Source organism: Podarcis melisellensis (assembly GCF_964234715.1).
Source record: "Podarcis melisellensis genome assembly, chromosome: 9".
NCBI lineage: Eukaryota > Metazoa > Chordata > Lepidosauria > Squamata > Lacertidae > Podarcis > Podarcis melisellensis.
In genome coordinates, this window is record NC_138541.1 from 74,969,748 (window position 1) to 74,989,847 (window position 20,100).

The 20,100-nt window shown below is 44.2% G+C and overlaps 1 protein-coding gene across 1 annotated transcript in view; it reads right to left on the reverse strand.

The window, feature by feature from the left end:
• Positions 1-783: 783 nt before the first annotated feature.
• Positions 784-20,100, reverse strand: part of CPZ (carboxypeptidase Z) — a 32,607-nt gene continuing 13,290 nt past the window's right edge. The window contains exons 4-11 of the mRNA XM_081925636.1: positions 19,086-19,295; positions 17,675-17,871; positions 16,621-16,782; positions 15,798-15,956; positions 11,045-11,180; positions 6,653-6,792; positions 2,949-3,048; positions 784-1,337 (exon numbers count right to left, since the gene is read on the reverse strand). Coding sequence (XP_081781762.1) covers positions 973-1,337; positions 2,949-3,048; positions 6,653-6,792; positions 11,045-11,180; positions 15,798-15,956; positions 16,621-16,782; positions 17,675-17,871; positions 19,086-19,295 — 1,469 coding nt within the window. The 3' untranslated portion in view covers positions 784-972. The remainder of the gene's footprint in view (positions 1,338-2,948; positions 3,049-6,652; positions 6,793-11,044; positions 11,181-15,797; positions 15,957-16,620; positions 16,783-17,674; positions 17,872-19,085; positions 19,296-20,100) is intronic.

The window sequence follows — 20,100 nt, forward strand, 5'->3', positions numbered from 1 at the left end:
CGGTTGGGCGGCTGGTGGGTCTCAAAAACTACCAGAAGCACTTTCCTCAGTAGTTCCATCTGCATTAAATAACAAGAGGAGGAGACAATGGCATCAAAATTAAAGCTTCAGAAAACCCAGGATGGAGAAACCATTCATAAGCACTCTTTGGGCTCGCTCAGTCAACCAGCTACAAGCGCACCTAACGGTTGCCTTGTCCATCCCACATTTTACCAGCTTCTTCACAAGAATATCACTGGGGACTTCTCTGAAATCAAGATACACTACATCCATCCACAGCATTCCCCTGATCCACCAAGCTTGTAACTCTATCAAAAAAAGAAATGAGATTCATCTAGCATGACTTGTTTTTGAGAAACGCGTGCTGGATCTTCGTTTCAGCAAGAGCATGATGTCCTTTTCAGTCTGAAAGAATCCGGCTACCCCATTTAAGTCATTGCCGGCTTAAATGAGGATCTCTTCTTTCATACTTTTCAAAGGCCTACATGGAAACCAATGTAGACGTTAAGTGATATTTTTTAAGAAACCATTTCAGATGGGGAAATTAATGTATCAAGTTAAGTAGAAGTAATGTGTATAGAAGAAAAGGCTTTTCCAATTTTTCCTAAAGGGTGTTTTCACTCGCAGTAATGAATGTGTTAAGACATGTATGAAAATGCATTAAAGGATCAGAAAGATTTCTCTTCAGGTACTTTAGGGTCCTAATAAATAATAAATCTGATGATTAACAACAATGGCACAAGGGAAGCACAGTACTAGGGAATATTAACCGCTACATCCAGCTTTAAGAGCATACTAATTTTAATATTTTCTTTGTATTTTGAAGTAAAGAAAATGCAGGGAGGGGGAAAGCAAGGGAATGTTATATTCACAATGGAATCGGATTCAAATACTTCTGTTATCATCAAAAGTAGAGCTGGAAATGCAATTTACTGCTAGTGTGCTCAGATGAAGAGTGCGACATAGAACAGTTTAGTGATGTTTAAGCAGCCACAAAGGTTTGTGTTGATCAAGAGAGCTGAAGTAAGACCACCACCAGGGTTTTTCTCTCGGCTGGACAGACTGCCCTCCATCATCTCTTGGTTCTGGTTGGGCATGTTGAGCATGAGGGTCAAAGTGTTCCAGTGGGTCATAACGCTCATATGCTGTGCCCATGGCCCCATGGCCGATTCGAGGGGGCTTACTAAGGAGGGGTCGCAAGACAAAGTCCACCCGTCCAGCCTTGGTCATCTTGGCAGGCAAAGTCACTTTCTTCAGGACTTTACTGTAGCCACGAGCTTGAGCACTGACAACATATGTACCAGGAGGCAGCAGTCTCCAGTAGTCTCCGCCGGCAGCTAAAGGAAACAAATGTCTTGTTTTAAATTTTCAAACATTATAGAATGATACTTCCACATATGCATATTCATTGGTCTATTTCAGTAGTATAGGATGTATTGAAAGTGAGGTGCTCTGGAGATGGTATAATGTAGTCGTAGACTAGGACGGAGGGGACCCAGCTTTAAGCCCCCACTCTGGTTCTTCCTGCCTAAGTGCAGAAACTTACCGTTTTTTTCGCCCTATTAGGTGCACCGGCCCATAGGGCGCACCTAGTTTTTTTGGGGGGGGGGAATAAAGAAGAAATATATATTTCCCCCCCACCCAGGCACGGGGCTGGGGAAGCCCGAGCTTCTCCCGACCCCAGCCCCCAGAACAGGCTGCTATCCGCAAGCCTTGGGAGCCTGCGGGAACTCCCGCCGGTCTCCCCAGGCTTTCGGATATCTGCCCGAAGCCCAGGGCGCACTGCTCAACGCGCCCCAGGCTTCGGGATGCAGGCTGCTATCCGCAAACCTGGGGAGTCCAGCGGGAACTCCCGCAGGCTCCCAAGGCTTGCGGATAGCTTCCTGAAGCCTGGAGAGTGAGAGGGGTCGGTGCGCACCAACCCCTCTCGCTCTCCAGGCTTCAGCGAAAGCCTGCACTCACCCCATAGGATGCACACACATTTCCCCTTCATTTTTGGAGGGGGAAAAGTGCTTCCTATAGGGCGAAAAATACGTCATATTTGTCCCTGTTGAAATTCATATCTCAGTTCTAGTTTGAAACCATGCTCATTTGACTTTCCTGTCACTATTAAACCTTTATAGTAGTTTGAGACCAAGACTGGAGAACCACAGACAGGGTTGCTTCTTTCCATGTTATTCTCACACAGGCTGAGGGAACCTGTGGCGCCCAAAATGTTGTTGCCCTACAATCAGGGGCAGCCCATCCTACTTTGCCACCCCAAAGTTTCACCTACTGGTGTCAAGACTCCCACAAGAGTTCTGTGAGTTCTGCTGTGGTGGCAGGGACAGATGGACAGATTCCACACACAGATTCCACTGCCTGAAGCGACTACAATTTCCATCGGTCCTAGTCAGCATGGCCAATGGTCAGAGCTGATGGGAACTGCAATCCAACATCTGGAGAGCATCACATTGGCTTTTCCCTTGTTTTGATCTTTCCTTTGATACAGTGGTACCTCGGTTTAAGAACAGCCCTGTTTACGAACTATTCAGTTTACGAACGCCACAAAACCAGAAGTAGTGTCCCAGTTTGCGAACTTTACCTCAGTCTAAGAATGGAAGCTGAACGGTGGAAGGGCACCGGTGGTGGGAGGCCTCATTAGGGAAAGCACGCTTCAGTTTAAGAACGGTTTCGGTTTAAGAACAGACTTCCAGAACGGATTAAGTTCATAAACCGAGGAACTACTGTATTTTGATAGTTTAATTTATTAGTTACAATTAATGTCCAAGTCATTTTATTGCTTTTGGATTTTGTAAATTGACTTGAAGGTAAAGAAGTTGTTGCATAAGTGAATCAATTAATAAAATATTACTGTATTCGAAATGAAAAAAGAATATCGTGATATTCAGATGAACCCCACCTCAAAGTTTCAGGCCTTAATTTGCTTCTCCATCCAATTCTATTACCTGCAAGTATATCATGACGGATGCCTTTGACCGAAATTCGGGCATTCTTTATCGGGTTTCCAAATTTGTCAGATACAATTCCTTTTATTCCACGATGAGCCTACAAAGAAAGAGACAGCAATTTTAACAGGTGGTAATAAAGTAAGTTATTGTATCTATTCCTCACTAGCACCATTAAAATCTGAATATGTAGTGAGAGTTTAATGGCATTTTACCTCTGTGGTTGTTTGCGGTTTTTATTTTATGATTTTAATTGTATGGTGTGAAATAGGGTTGTGTTTTCATCCCAACTCTCTTTAGCATATTCTTCTCCCTGCTGATCTCTTTTGCCTTCAGCTCAACTGAAGACAGTGTGGACTTTCATTTGAGGAGCGACGAGGGTCTGTTCAGTCATGACCCACACCCAGACAAAAGTCCTTATCCAAGAGGTCTTGTTTGCAAATGACACAGCCTTGACAGCGCTCTCTGAGGAAGCTCTACAGAGACTCATCAACCATTTCCCCAAGTCTTTGGGGAGTTCAGCCTTACCACCAGCCTGGCAAAGACCAACATCCTGGGTCAGGACACCGCCAGCACCCCACACATCAGCACTGTTGACCGCACACGGTAGACAATTTTGTCTACATAGGCTCCATCATAACCAACAGCTGGACAAGCATATTGGCAAGGCAGCTACGGTAATGGCTCACCTCTCCAAAAGGGTATGGGAGAATGTGATGCCTATATCCAATAACAAGATGAAGGTCAACCAGGCTTGTGTGTTGAGCATGCTGCTTTATGTAGGCAACTTACAACTGTTAGGAGTGACATCTCAGCACCTTCCACATGCACTGCGTCTAGAAGATTTTGGGCATTACATGGCAGGGCAGTCTTAAAGATGTGCTCTCTTGAGGCCACATTCCCCGTATGTTCACCCTTCTGTCTCAGCGACGTCTACACTGGCCTGGTCCTATCCACAGAATAGAAGATGGTAGGATCCCCAAGGATGTGATCTGCAGGAAGCTGGCCCATTGGGAGACCAACTCTGTGTTACTCCTGCCCGGAAGCCTATGTCCCCACTTGTGGAAGGATGCGTGGATCCAGAATTGGCCTCTACAGTCACTTACGGACTCATTGTTAAAACCATGTTTATGGAAGACAATCTTACTTGGCTACGGGGATCGCCAAAGAAGAAGGCAGAGATGTCTGCAAACATGACATGAAGGTTGGCAACATCACCCCCCACCATGTGGGAATCCCTTACAGACAACCACAGTGCCTAGAGACAGAGACTCATGTTGTGCAGTGACCAGAGGAGGAATGACCTCTGGGAGGTGAGAAGAAATGCCATCATGCACCTGTAGCAACACTTCTGGATGTTTCATCTGTTCCAGCTGCAACAAAACATGTCTCTCCTACACTGGTGTCTACAGCCACAGCAGACACTCTAGAGTGACTTTGTCAGGCCTGCAGGGGAATGTATATTCAACCCAGGACTGAGTAAAACCAACTGATCAGCCCCATCAACCTTGTTTGAAACTACAAATAAAGTTGCTGCTTGGGCCCGGGCTGTTGTCTGCAAGAGAGAGTGTATTCCAATAATGTCCATGTTTCTCCATCTTCTTGACATAAAGTAGATGTGAAGACAGAAAAGTGCAGGACAGAACTAACTGAATTTTCATCAGGTTTTGATGATGGGTGCAACTTCTTCAATGTTACAAATTCATTAGTTATTCATTCTCCCCCAATCTTCCATGGTTTTATGAAAAATTGTGTACTTGAAAAAATAGTAACTGTGTTTGGATGCTATCTTACATTTTTGTAAATGGCCTGTAAATAGCTCATGTTTCTAATTTTTACTTCGCTATAAAGTTAATTGCTGCTTATTGAACAAAAGAGAGACGTTGGTGAATAAAAAAATGGGATGCGGGTGGCTCGCCAGATGCAGCTTGTCACGCTGGCCACGTGACCCAGAAGTGTTTGCAGACAGCGCTGGCTCCCGGCCTCTTAAGTGAGATGGGCGCACAACCCTAGAGTCGGACACGACTGGCCCGTACGGGCAGGGCTACCTTTACCTTTTAAGGCTTTCCCCCAAGGGGTTGCCACAGAGCAGAGAGTGGATTTCCATCTATTGCTGCGAGATCCATCAATCTACATTTCTGTTTCGGGTGAAACTTTATGAGATGGCACAATACCATCCACTGAACTTCAAAAAGGTGGTTGAGCCCAGGAATGTTTAGGATTGATTATCATGTGAAGATTTATCTACGATGCACAGAGTGGCCCTTTTTGCGATGAATGGGGAGCGGGCGCAGAATGAGACAAAAGTTTTGACTGAGAGGACCCGCGGTTGTTCAGGAAATTTCCTTGGTTTAATGCTTCCCTGCGTGCTATATTCAGAGCTCTTTCCAGGAGTGGCACAGCTGCATGCTCCACTACTGGGGGTGGAGAGCAGGTGGGGGCACGGCTAGCGCCCCCGGGGGCATAATGCACATCCCAGGGGTGAGGCCCGCAGGGATGTGTCGCGCATCTTGGGGCCGAGTCACGCCACACGTGAGGGTGTGGTGCGTGTTCTGGGGGCATGGCGCCTGGCGCATGGGGGGGTGTGGTGTGTGTCCAGGGACCCTGCTGCAATGGCACCCTACCGGAATAGTGGCGCCGGGGGTGATCCGCTCCCTCCGCACTCCCGTTCCTCTGCCAGTGCTTCCCAGACTTTACTGGGTGAGGTCAGTGTTTTGTTACAATGGCCTATGGCTAAACACAATCAAAGTGACTTGACTCTGTCATCTCTATTAGGGGCTCATTTATTCGCAGACCCTTTTGTCTCGAGTGAGTCCCATTTGGATTCTCTAAAGCAGATCAGCTGTAAAATAAAAATAAATTTATGGGTCTGGACTGGACTTTGTATTGAAGGATGATACTGCAAATAAAACAGGGATGCTTAATGAGGAGTAACTTAATGCCCGTTAAGGGAAACGGGCATATTCCTAACTACTTTAAATCCCTATTATGACCAGGCTCCTCAGAACAATACACAACAGATACCTGCTAATGACCTGGAAAGGGATGTCTTGTTGCTCCTAATTTTGCAGCCACTTATTGTTCTGGTAGACTTGCCAGGCCACTGATCTAAGAGAGCATTTGCTTGAAAAACATAAGCTGCAGTCTCCCCAAATAAGGGTTTCAAGAAGGTCTGTTCTGAAGTGCCCTACACAAAAAAGACTGTAAAAATGATATTTGAATTTATTGCTTTTCTTCTAGAAAAAAACTGCCTGTACTGCATATCCTTCAGCACACCCAGAAAAAAACACACTGTCTGCACTACACATTAGAATCAAAGAGCTGTAGAGCTCAACTGCTTCTCCTCACTTCTCTGGCAGTGGTGGCGATGGGGGCTCATGGCAGTGCCCCTTGGATTCTGCTACCTGAGGCAGCTGCCTCAGTTTGCCTCATGGACATGCCGGTCCTGCCCAGGATGAACAGAATGAAAAGGGAGCACATGTAACTGGCTTGACAGCAGGAATTTGGACACTGCTTGCCCTATGTCTTCAGCTATAATCTCAAATAAGGGAGGAAGTTACATCAGAGTTATCTGTGGACTGCTAATTGCAGCCCATTTGTGGAAAAGGCAGCTGGGTCCCTTGAGTCAAATCGTGTCACAAACCATCCTTGGTGAGCAACTCAGTAAAAGGAAGGAGAAAGAAAGAAGTCACAAGAAACTCTACCATTTCTATGAACTTCAGAAGAGCTTCTTTGTTTTGCTGCCAGAGTGAATACAGTTCTTCTTCCAGGGGAAACTTCTCGCAGCCAAGCTCCACCGTAACTTCGAAACAGTTTGTGTGAAGGTAATTAAAATCTGCCATTCCTTGAAAAGAGGAAGATTGGAAGGTTCATCAGTAATGGTATTTGGTGGGGGCATTTTGATACGACACTAAAGCAACTTGGAGCCTCCCAGGGTTTAGTTCTATCATCATCATCATCATCATCATACCCCGCCCATCTGGCTGGGTTTCCCCAGCCACTCTGGGCGGCTTCCAACTGAATATTAAAAACAATACAGCATCAGACATTAAAAACGTCCCTAAACAGGGCCGCCTTCAGTTGTCTTTTAAAAGTAAAATAGTTGTTTATTGCCTTGACATCTGCTGGGAGGGCGTTCCACAGGGCAGGCGCCACCACCGAGAAGACCCTCTGCCTGGCTCCCTGTAACCTCACTTCTCGCAGTGCTGGACCTCAGTGTCTGGGCTGAACGATGGGGGTGGAGACACTCCTTCAGGTATACAGGACCGAGGCTGTTTAGGGCTTTAAAGGTCAGCACCAACACTTTGAATTGTGCTCGGAAACGTACTGGGAGCCAATGAAGATCTTTCAGGACCAGTGTTATATGGTCTTGGTGGCCACTCCCAGTCACCAGTCTAGCTGCCACATTGTGTGAATGTGGAACAGAAAATGGGAGATTATATTTGGAACAGAATCACATTCTAATCAATGTAGATTCACATAGTCATGTGAAAAATGAATATGACTTAAGTAGGGATTTAGAGTTCCACTCTGGAAAATTTGGGAGGAATTATGGCCATCTGCCATGGACGCTTTAGTTGAGATTCCGCCATTGCAGGGGGTTGGACTAGATGATCCTTGGGGTCCCTTCCAACTCTATCATTCTATACCTCTGTGAGTTCATTCTGTTCTGCCAAAACTCTGGAATGGATTTGTATCATCTGGAATGGATCCCACAATCCACTGTGGTTATCTCTGTGCCAAGTGGGTAGCAGTCTCTCCGCTTCCTGGTACACAGGAGGTCTCACTTAGGGTGGGGGAGAGACTTCCAGGCTCCACTAGGACTTCTTCAGTCCTTTCCAAATGCCCAGTTCCCTATTCAGATAGTCATGGCTCAACATGGGAGGTGAGTCCAGTGTAGCTTGAAATCGTCTGGTTCACTCGCACTTTTCTCTTGTCTCATTAGCCGTTCTGGAAACAGATGCCTGAAGAACAACGATTCCTCAGAAACCTTCCCATTCACCCACAGTATCAGCCAGAGAAAGAGCCTATTGTCTGGCTCCTATCCCTGGCAAAGCATTTCCCCTACGTTCTCCCCTTAGGGATGCTACGTTTTTGTTAGGGTGAATTGCTGGAGTAGTCAGTCTTCAGTGTTCGGCTCCCTCGTCAAGATTAGAGCTCTTAGGAGGTGCACGGATGCACTTTGTCTCTAGTGCACATGCAGATAAATATCTGTGCGTGAAAAATACAGCACAGCCTGCCATTTCTGCCTGACTGTTTTTAAGGAAAGGGCTGGTGTTGTGATGTTCTTGTTGTTATTATCTGTATGTTTTACTATATCTTTTATATGTGTGTGTGTTTATATGTCTGTGTGTTTAATCAGTGCTCTGTTTTCTAGAAAAATAGGTGCCAGTACTCACTATGAAGCTGTTACAGTAAGCGTCACACTTTTTAACAACAACAAGGTGCCACTACTGTGTACCCTCAAGTATCCCCTGAAAGAAGCACTGATTTAAATACTAATCAGTGTTTAATTGCTTTTAATTTTATTTTTTTCTATGCTTTTAGCTGTTTCTGTTTTATCCATAAGCCACCTTGGATCTCTTTATAGAAAAGAGGCAGGATATAAACATTGTTATTGTTGATGTTTCACACTGTACAGTTGCTAAGATATTTTGAACTATCTATAACAGATTGTGGGGTAATTATGTGTCCACAGCATTTCCCTGCTTCCAGTGAATCACACTTTTGGCTCTAAATTCAGCAGAGGACAGTTTATTGCAAAACAAGCGAACAAAGCAGGTAGTGATGTGTCTTGTCAACAGTGTGAAGTACGTAATTCTTGGTAAGACAAAAACACATCACCGTTTCCATCTGTGAAATGCTGGCAGATATATCATTCTCTCCCTTTTAATACATTTGGTGTGATGGATCACAGATTAGGCAAGCCTACGTTAGAGCCAGTGTGGTGTAGCAGTTAGAGAATTAGACTAGGACTTGGGAGACTACCTAGTCCTTAGGACTAATCTATACTGGTGAGCTGTAACATTATAAATGCAGTATAAAAATGCGACACCAGCAGCCAATGGGAAATTGCATTGACAGATATAACTTTTTTTCTTAGTGTGTTTTTTTTTTATCAGTGTTGATCCAGCCTTAGATTCAAATCCCCACATGAGGCTCGCTGGGTAACCTGGGCCGGTCACTTCCTCTCAGCCTAACCTACCTCACAGTGATGGGATGCTATGATTCTACACATGACTGTGGCCTGATGGGAAGTCTTGCACATGACTGTGGCCTGATGGGAAGTCTTGCTCCTAAGCTTCGCTTCTGTACATAAAGCTGCACAAACCATTCTAATACTAAGACATTCACTCACCACCTTAGAATGTTCAGTTCACATTGAGTTCAGGAAAACATTGTACCTGACCCGTTCTTAATGCATAGTTGACCACATCTAGGGATGAATGCTATATCAATCACTAGTAAAAGTTTAATAAGGAGGTTTTCACGCCTGTCCAATTCTGTGTTCCCTTTCCCACCCTTTAATCTATTGGTGATTAATGCTTATATGCAACCCTTGTATTGTATTTGTGTTAACCAATCAGCAACAAGCACATACGTGGCAATGCTGTAATATTCAATAAAAGGGACTCCCCGAGACATGCTCGAGAGGTGCCTCCCATATGACGCTCGCTACCTGTCTGTCGTTATTTCAACCCAACATCACAGGGTTCTTTTTGTGAGGATTAAATGAGGAGCAGGAGAGCCACCTTGAGCTCCTTGGATGGGAAAGTGGGATAGAAATGAAATAAATAACAAATCAGCACCCTTAGCCAAAGTTTCTCTTTCTCAACTCGCAATAGCTTCATTGACACTACGATGACACTGACCCATGGAATTCTAAGAATTGCCATAATATGTGAAAATATTGTGTGGTTTGTCCATCTTAAGAGTCTGTTTCATAGAATATTAGAATTGGAAAGGATCCAAGCGTGATCTAGTCCAACCCCTTGCAATGCAGGAATCTCAGCTAAAGCCATCCAACCTATAAAAACCTCCAAGGATGGAGAGTCCAGCACCTCTTGTGAGAGAGTCTGTTTCACTGCTGAACAGTTCTTACTGTCAGAAAGTTCTTCCTGATGTTTAGACGGAATCTCCTTTCTTGTAACCATTGATTCAGGTCCTACCCTCTGGAACAGGAGAAAGCAAGCATGCTCCCTTTTCCATGTGACAGCCCTTTAGATATCTGAAGGTGGCTATCGTATCTCCTCTCAGTCTCCCCTTCTCCAGGCTAAACATACCCAGCTCCTTCAAGCGCTCCTTGTAAGGATTAGTTGCCAGAGTCTTGATCATCTTGCTTGCCCTCCTCTGTACACATTCCAGCTTGTCAATATCCTTCTTAAATTGTGGTGCCCAGAATTGGACACAGTATTCCCAGGTGTGGTCTGACCAAAGCAGAATAGAGTAGTACTATGACTTCCCTTGATCTGGACACTATGCTTCTGTTGATGCAGCCTAGAATAGCATTAGCTTTTCTTGCTGCTGCATCACACTGTTAAGCTTGTGGTCCACTAAGACCCCCTAGGTCCTTTTCACATGTACAACTAGTAAGCCAGGTGTCCCCCATCATAGACTTGTGCACCTGGTTCTTCCTGCCTAAGCGCAGAACCTTATAGTTGTCCATATTGAAATTCATTTTGTTAGCTTGTACCCAATTCTCCAATCCATCAAAGTCATTTTGAATTCTGATTCTGTCTTCTGTGGGATTAGCTACCCCTCCCAGTTTGGTGTCATCTACAAATTTGATAAGCATCCCCTCAATTCCTTCTTCCAATCATTTATAAAGTTGTTGAACAACAACAGGCCCAGGACAGAACCCTTGTCACTTTCTTCCAGGATTACGTGGAACCATTAATGAACACTCTTTGGGTTCAGTCAGTCAACCAGCTACAAATCCACCTAACAGCTTCCTCATTCAACCCACATTTTACCAGCTTCCTCCTGAGACTATTATGGAGGACTTTCTCAAAAGCCTTACTGAAATTTCCTTTGAGAATTGAAGATTAGAAACTTCAGAGTTCTTGCAGAGTTATCAAATTGCTAAAGAGATGTACCTCCTGCAAAGCTGTACCACTCAGCACCATTTATGATGCCTCCTCGCTTCACAAAATTCCCACCACAACGCATTTCTGACTTGTCCGAGATGCCAGGGTGTGCATCTGCGTAGGCTTTAGACAGCAATTTGAACATCTAAAAAAACAAGAGAGAGTTGAATTATTTTTATTTACTCCAAATGCTGTTTGCCTTCCAGTTGTTGAAACACACACGTTGCAAGCACATGCCCATTAAATTCCTGATGTTATCACTTGCATTTGGACATTTCAAACAGGTTGTGACCTGCACAGCAGCCCACCAGTACTGGGATATTATGGGAAACACCCCCAGCCTATTCTAGTTAAATGGGCTGAAAATGTTTGGCATAACGTTTTGGCTGGCTTGCTGGTTTTTTTATTTAAATTTAGATGGAGTTTGATTGTTGGTGGGGGTACCTTCAAAGCCATTTACAGAAAGATAAAAAGAGAAAAACAAGAAAATTTTACAGTTTCTGATCCTGTATAATTTCCTATCATGCTACTTTCTGTTGCTCACTTCATTTATTCTTCTTTTAATGAATGAAAAAGAGAGAGGAAGCAGTCTAGTTTTGAACCCGATGAGATTCATTTGTAGGTGCAACAAAGGAACCTTGATTGTCAGTCTCCCTCCTGGATCCTTGTCTATTCTGTGTGAAGTTTTTGTTGCTATTTTAATTTTACATTTGCATGCAGTGATCAGCAGAGTGAGGATTCTTGGTCATTAATTTTTTTTATTACCATATTGTCATTAATAATGATTCCACATCTGTGTCCAACCACCACTTAGAATTTGTGTGTTTTAAACTGCAGCACAATTTCTAACTGCAAATGCTTCGGGTTGTTACGCTTATTTTCATTAGTTGCCTAATAAAAATATATTCTCTAGGCAATGAGCAGTGATGGTATAAAACAAAGTTTAAAAACCTCTCTTATAGGTTTCCAAAGGTGTTAAATGCTCAGCATTTCTTTGAATAGATCTGGCAAGCGAAGTCACAAATGCCCATTCCAGGGCACCTCTGTTCTCTTGGCATAAATTAAAAAGGCTTATTTCAGCCCTGGTTTGATGTCAGTTGTACTAGACTGCAGATATTCTGCTAACAGCCTTTGAAAAACCTTAAGAGAAAGGCACTCAGCTGTGCATTTGCCTAGCTAAAATATTCTGGTGGTGAAGTGTCTGGAGGAGAGAAACCAGCAAATGCTATGGAGGCACAAAGAAGCACATGTGCCGTGGAGATTAAGAGGGGGAGACAGCAAGGCCCAAGGACTTGTGACCGGGCAGCCGGCAGAGGGGCTGCAGCTGAGGAGCAGCTTCTGGATGAAGGGCAGACAGGCTGAAGCAGCAAGAAGAGGCAAGCCTCCCTTGGTGAAGCACATTTCACTCCAAGTTCTAGGTTAACCACAGACAAAGCAGGCTGCGGGCCGTTGACTAAAATGCATTAAGCTTCCCCTTGTTTATATTTTGAGGTCCACGTCACATAGAACCCAGAAGTGGCAGCAGTAAAGATGGTGTTGGGGTGCTTTGCCTGGAGCCAAACTAAAACCTTGTCAACTGTTTTTGCCTTTGCACAACAACCTGAAGCAGGTGGCTCACACTCTCTTTGTTTTTGCTTCTGGGTAGCGTGTGAAGCAGCTGTGGATAAGGAACAAGGCTAGATTTTTCTGGGCTCCAAAAGCCAAGGCTGACAATGGGCAAACAGATCCTGAGGGTTCCTATCTTACTTCTTTGTGGGTCACAAATGCCTTCAGAGCTATCTGGTGAGACTCTCACCCTTTTTGGGTTGGGGGCTTCGCTTTCTTAGCCCTGGGGCCCCCACCCAATGTATCTCCCACCCCACCTTTATCCCCTGTTGGGCTGAGGGACACTGTGTCCTTAGCTCTCCCTCAATGCCCCTTCCTGCCTGACTAGCTCCCCTTTCAGTTGGATACCCAACACTGCAGGGTGTCAGAGAATGCCTCCCAGACTGCTCCATGCACTGAAATGAGGCTATCAGGTCTTCCTCTATGCCAGGACTCGCTAGAACTGGCAAAGTTGCCTCTGAGAAAGACAGCATGCATTTTCCTCCTGACTGAATGGCTACAGCACAATCCAACACATCTGGGATTAGGCAGCAGAACATTCAGGTTAGGTGAATCCAGTCTTGAATTGGCTCCAGCACTTGATCAAACTGTGGGAGCCCTTGACTCTATCATCAGGTGTACCAGCAAAGCCTGGTCCAAACTGACTAAATTGCAGATCATGCTTCATGGGAAATTATTTTTCCAGTATCTATTGAAATTGAAATATTGAAATACTTTATTGTCACTTGTACAACTTGTATACAGTGAGATTACACGATCACCCCCCACTCAGCTCTCTTACTCTTAATTCCCCTCGTTTACTGACGCACACCCACCAAACCCAAAAGTCAGTTGCCCTGTTGTTATCTTTTCATTCAGCAGCCTAACAGCCCACGGATAGAAGCTGTTCTTTACCCTGTTGGTGCGACTAATCATGCTTCTATATCTTCTGCCTGAGGGCAGGAGATCAAGAAAGTGCCGGCCAGGGTGTGAATCATCCCTGAGAATTTTCCTCACTCTCCTGAGGCAACGTTCTTCTGCTATTTCATCCAGCGGATTCACAGGACAGCCCATAATATCTTGTGCTGTATTCACCACCCTCTGTAGGCACTTCCTATCCGCTGATGTCAAACCAGCGTACCACACCTACATCTACATACCTATTGTGAGATCTGCTGGAGTCAATCAATCAGATTCTGTGTTAGGAAAGAAGAACTAACTTTCCAAACAATGAGTTGTGCATCTGGACCCTTGTCTAGGACAGGGAGAATGTGTTTCTGCAGAAAAGCTAGCATTTGTAGCTCTAGAGACAGAAAGATTTGTGCTTGTGTTCTCAAGAACTGCAAGCCCCTGGGTTCCTTGTGCACAGCAGGAGAGGGATGCAGCCGCTGGAAGGGACAAACACCCACAATAACCAGGGACAGTGAGAGCCAGTGATGCTGGTAGGAATCACAGGCCCAAAATCTATGTGAGCAAATGTGTCGTTCACATGGCACACTTCTGTTTCTGGGACTGGCTATACATATCAGTCAAGGAGTCAAAAATGTGAGGAAGTTAAATAATGGGAGCTAAACGACACCAACAATCCTCTAGCCTTTTCTCAGAAAAACAAGCCATTTTGCAGTCTGACTCGGGTAATACACTAACTAGGGAAGTTGATGAATAAGATGATTTCAGTGTCGAGACTGTCTTTGGCAAATGATGAAGACGATGGGCCGCAAGCATCACGTGACTCCAGTCTAATGCTTTCAAAAGACAGGTAATAGAACCATTAGCATCACCACATTCAAACAGCTCACAAGAAACAGGAGAGAATAGAGCTGTACTGTCTTATTCATGTTTGTTTGTTTGTTTGTTTGTTTGTTTGTTTGTTTGTTTGTTTGTTTGTTTTGGCAAAGATTCAGCCTTGCGAATAGTGTAAAGGGCCACTCATTAAAAACTGCACGTGCTTGACCAGAACCCCAGAGTGGATAAGGCAGCAATGCCATGCTGACTTAGGGGGAAGTAAGCACCACTGAACAAAGCGGGCCTAATCTCTAATGCATAGGATTGCTCTGTGAGTCACTTAGCTATTTTGTCTATCAAGTATATATTTGCCAGAAGAAATTGTCCTTTGGGAGATAATTCATGATTTTGCAATGAAAAAAGACCATAAAAATAAAACTTTGAAGGGAATGGCATGCTTTTTAAAATGTTTGCAGCCTTGTGAATCCATTAAGGGGGGGATATTCAAAACATTGGTGGTATAATTCCTTTACTGAGACCAACACAAAAGTTACAAAAATAACCCAAAAAAGCAAAATAATAGTAAAGAAAAAAGGTGTGTGTTTTGGGGATTAGTAGACAAACCATGGTGCAATTTCAGAAATGTTAGAAATGTCATTTCAGAATTTGGAGAAACACTTTTCTTCCATGACTCATGAGATTGAATGTATAGGATAGGATTATGATATATGTGTGGGAAGAGACCCATATTCCAAGTCTATACTGGCCTTCCCAAAATGATGCCTGGGCCCTGAGAATCCACACAAAATATCGTGGGCTCCATCTTATAGACATCTTACCTGCTTGGTGTGGTGAATCCAGATATATAATACTACATGTATGATTGCCTTAAAAGGGGTGGGGAGCATTTTATAAAAGTGAAATATTTCTCTTGTAATTCAGTGATTTAAGGCAATAAAGTGCACAAGAGGAAAATGAGAAGTGTGCATTTTAAAGTTCTTCAGAGGGTAATAGCTCACTCTAATCTTAGACAAATTTACTTGGAAGGAGATCCCATAGGCTTCTAAATAAAGATGCTTTGGGAGTTGCAACCCCAAAGAAAGTGAGTAAAAGGGCTTCTTCTGACAGACTAAATAAAAATGACATTACTGCCCCCTTCTGTTGCCTTTTAATTTTACTCGGAGCTGCTCTTTCAATGTTTCCTGCTGATCCTGGGGACTAAGACTTGCCGTTCCTGGGACAATGGATTCAGCCATTTTCTTCTTAAATACAATGACTCTTGTTCTAAACTGCAATGGATGTGCGTGGTGAGCCATTTAAATGCAAGCAATTGCTGTTTGTAGAACTATCACACTTTTCTTGTCAGGCAATTCTTAGCAAATTCTTTGGTCAGCCATTTTGCAAATTCACACAGGTTAGCATTACTCCGAATGGGTCTGTCATGCAATATTACCTTTTCATCGGGGGTGGGGGAAAACATTTTCTCTTCCAGGGGGTGTACAGAGTAATCGTAAGGGTAGGAAACAACCAGATCCCCCCCATGGAGACTGGCAGACAGGACAAATGGGATAGATTTGATCCACTTCATCACAGCTTTCGTCTCAGGGGCAACCTGAAGAACATTTTAAAGTGACCACATTAAGATGCATTTAATATGGCCTCATTGAGATCTTATGAATGGAAAACACAGCCTGAAGATTACCGCTGTAACATTTTAATGAAAATGCTCTGTGTAAAGAAGGATATCACCGTAGCTCATGAAATTAAGAACTGAGGTCATTTTGACACGCATTACCAAAATAAGGCAGACTATGCACCAAAGGGTATTTTAGCCTCGATGATCTAAGGATATTTTAAATGTGCAATTAGATACTATGTTAGGGGACGTGGGTGGTGCTGTGGTCTAAACCACCGAGCTTAGGACTTGCCGATCAGAAGGTCTGGGGTTTGAATCCCTGCGACGGGGTGAGCTCCCGTTGCTCGGTCCCAGCTCCTGCCCACCTAGCAGTTCAAAAGCACGTCAAAGTGCAAGCAGATAAATAGGTACCGCTCCAGCGGGAAGGTAAACGGCATTTCCGTGCTATGCTCTGGTTCGCCAGAAGCGGCTCAGTCATGAACTGTACGCCGGCTCCCTCAACCAATAAAGCGAGATGAGTGCCACTACCGTAGAGTCCTCCGCAACTGGACCTAACAGTCAGGGGTACCTTTACCAGTTTAGATACTACGTTAATGGCCTATAAAATAGAGCACGTTTCATAAACCTTTGCAATCCATACCTTACCCCACCAGTAAGACTGTGGAACTGGGAGGTGGTCAGTACGAGCCCCTCGGATCCTTGATAGCCTGTGAGCTTCAGACGTCAAATCTGGGAAGTTCCTGTTAAGATCCAGATTCTGCGCTGTTTGTCTCCCATTTGTCCATCCATTGTAGCCAGCCCCCTGGTCAAGCAGTGAACAAAAGGATAAGCTCCACAACTCTGGTGCTACTTTGAGACGGTGCCCTGAAGCACCAGAGAAAATCCAGAAGAGCCGCAACAGCAACTAACATGTAATCTAAACAAAATAGTCACAGCTAGAAGTGGGCCTGCTTGCCCTGAAAATGGAGTAGAAAACTCAAATGGTCAGTTCCGATATTGGGGTGGTTGAGGGGGCCTCCTGCCTGCACTACTTTGCCCTGGTCACTAAGGGGAGGAATTTTACCTTGGGGGAAGCAGAGGGGAGGAGATGGGTGATGGCAATTCCAAAAGTATCTCCTTTGATTCATCTTCCTGCACATATCTTTGAAAACTGGAGAAGACACAACATATTAACGTTGCAGGATCTCCTTCTACCTGGGATTATGGGGGGGGGGAGCTTGGGTGCTACAGCCTTACAGAGCTGAAGGAACTGCTGACCACAAACTCCTGACCAAGAGGCAGTGGCGTAGCGTGGGGGTGCAGGGGGGCCGGCCGCACAGGGCGCAACATCTGGGGGGGCACGCTCGCACTCGCAGCTCTCTGCCCCTACCTGGCTCACTCACTCTCCACAGGTTAGGGGGCGCAAATTACTTGCCTTGCCCCGGGTGCTGACAACCCACGCCACGCCATTGCCAAGAGGCAGAAGGATCTACACATCAGCCGCCCCACACACCCCGAAATAAATTGTTCCGGATGACTCAGGTAAAAAATGCAAATCATACACTATTGCCAAAGAAAAGCAAAAGAGGTCTTTTAGTTTTTTAAATATTGTTTTGTGAATTCATCGTTAAGACACCTTGGGCACTATTTTTTTTAGCACTATATTTTTTCAAAACAAAACAAAGGTTCTGCCCGATCCCCTGCTAGGTATTGACCTCTTCTGCTGCGAGTTCATATCCATCTGGATTCATGGAAGGAAGGAGATGAATTCGAGTGTTGTTGATCAGCGTCTGGATTCTGGAATTCCCAGTAAGGTATTCAGAGCACAAATACTGGGCAAGGTAGATCAGTAATTCTTTGCCCACAACTTCATTTCCATGCATGTTGCCGATGTATTTAAACTCTGGCTTAACTGTGAAGAGATGAACCAAGATATGTTTTATCTGGCTTTCAAGATGACTTTCAAGAAACAGACTGTGAGACTTGGCTCAGTGGCCACTGTGGTTTGTGTTGCCCTTATCAAGGTGTCTGTCACAAACTGCCAAAGTAAGAACCACTGGGAGACATTTGATCTCTCCCTGCCCCAGACTGGCCTTTTCTGTGAGAATGTTCAGGGATGCAGGAGAGGATATATTGTCTGATTATATCCTTTTCCAACTTGTGTTAACAAGTTCACAATTTAGCAGAGTAACATTCCCCTTTTCAAACTTGCAGCGGATGCGTTTGCTCAGACTCACCAAAGCCTCTATAATAACTGTTCTGGTATTTTCCCCTTATTCCCTCATAAAGGATAAGACACGTCTTCTATAAAAGTATAAAGTCTTCTATAAAAGTATAAAGAGGTTTACTCACACATTCTGTTCGCAATCAGATCCCAGAAGGCAGACTTAGCTTAGAAAAGTAACATATACTTGGGAACTATTCCATAAAGAGACAGTCCCTTTGTCCTCTCTTGGCTGGAAGCCAAGAGGGCATCTTTGGCTAAGCAGATGTTGCTTCTTTGATGCATGTAGTGAAAGAGAGATGGCTGCCCTGCCCTGTACTTTTGTCATTACCTGCACAGGTAAGGCCACACCCGCCTCTAGTCACTTGCAGAGGAAGTCTGTCCCACCCCAGAAGGAAACAGGAAGTTTACCTGCTGGCTGGACAAACGTTCCCCCCCATGTGTAAACATGTTCACTCTAGGAATGTTGTACTTGATTGCTCTTGTGTTTCACATCCCACATTTTCATGCCTCAAGGTGAGAGGCACAGGCGTGCCACCACCAAAGAGTATTTTCCTGGGGTGGGTAGGCTCTGTTTCGGACAGAGCAGGTGCACCCTTGGTGCTGGCAACCCCCACTACGCCACTGCTGGAGGGTGGAAATAGGATCTGGTATAAACATGCAATAAGTCAATAGTTCATTTATGGTTATTTGGCATGCTCATTCTATAAATATTACAGCAATTGAACACTGCTATTACCAAACAGCAAAATAATTTAATTTAGTCGTTATTCGCTGATGCAGGTCTCAATCCCTAGTGTAGTTAACAGTAAGGGACAGAAGTATTCTTTCCAGTTTGCCATGGTTCAAGCAACGCCAATACTCTGAACAAATTTCATATACCTCTAGTGTCCATTACTCACGCAATTCATGGTGTCCAGGACTAGTAGAAAACTCAATCACAAAGAGGTCTTTCCCTTCAAAGCTGCGGCCGATACTGTACAATTTAGCAATGTGGGAACATCTGGATGCTACCTTTTTCAATTCTCTCACCATTTGTGAGTACGAGTGGTGGGTGAACTGAATGAAAGTAGGAACCTCACTGGGAGCATCTTCCACAAATTCAGTTTCCCCTGCAATGCAAGAAAATTGATGTAGCTGCGTTTGCTCACTAATTTTTATGCCCATGTAGAAGATTATGCCAACATCTGAGGACATAACACAATTGGGACAAATGTAATTCAAAGAAATGAAAAGATATGTGTAAATCAAACATGATACCCAATTGTAAGTAGGTGGTTAATATTCTATTTTAGGATCACACTTACCCCATGTTAAGTCATCTTGTCCCCTGGGTTGCTGGCAGACTGGTCCCTAAGGAAAATATGTCTCTGAGAACTATGTCCAGGAGACCTTCTTCTCCATCATGCTCTGTTTGTGAACGTCTCAGAGGCATTTGGAATATCATAAAACAAGTCTTGTAGCATCTTAAAGACTAACAAGTTTGTTGTGGCATAAGATTTTGTGGACTACAAAAAAGTGATCTGAGCCTGCAGAGTTTCACAAATTTTAACAAAACACCAAAGCAAAAAACATTTTTCAAGCCTAATAACCAAAATGAAAATAATCTGAGCATATACAGTTTTACATTTTAAACTCACTTCCACTTAATTCATCATTGTTTTGCTCACTTCCTGTCTTGGATCAATCACCAGCTCTCAGGCTAGCCTACCCCACATGGCTGTTGTGTTGTGAAGTATGAAAATGGTTACAAAAGAGATCTTCATGCTTGAAGACATAAAATCTTGGTTCCTTTAGCTAGAGTGATACCTCTTTGTCCCAACTGGACACCAAATACTTTATTTCATTCAGGACTGATTTACATGGACCTAAACAGATGTCAACCCAAGGTAGTTTTCTACAGGCTATGCCAGTAAT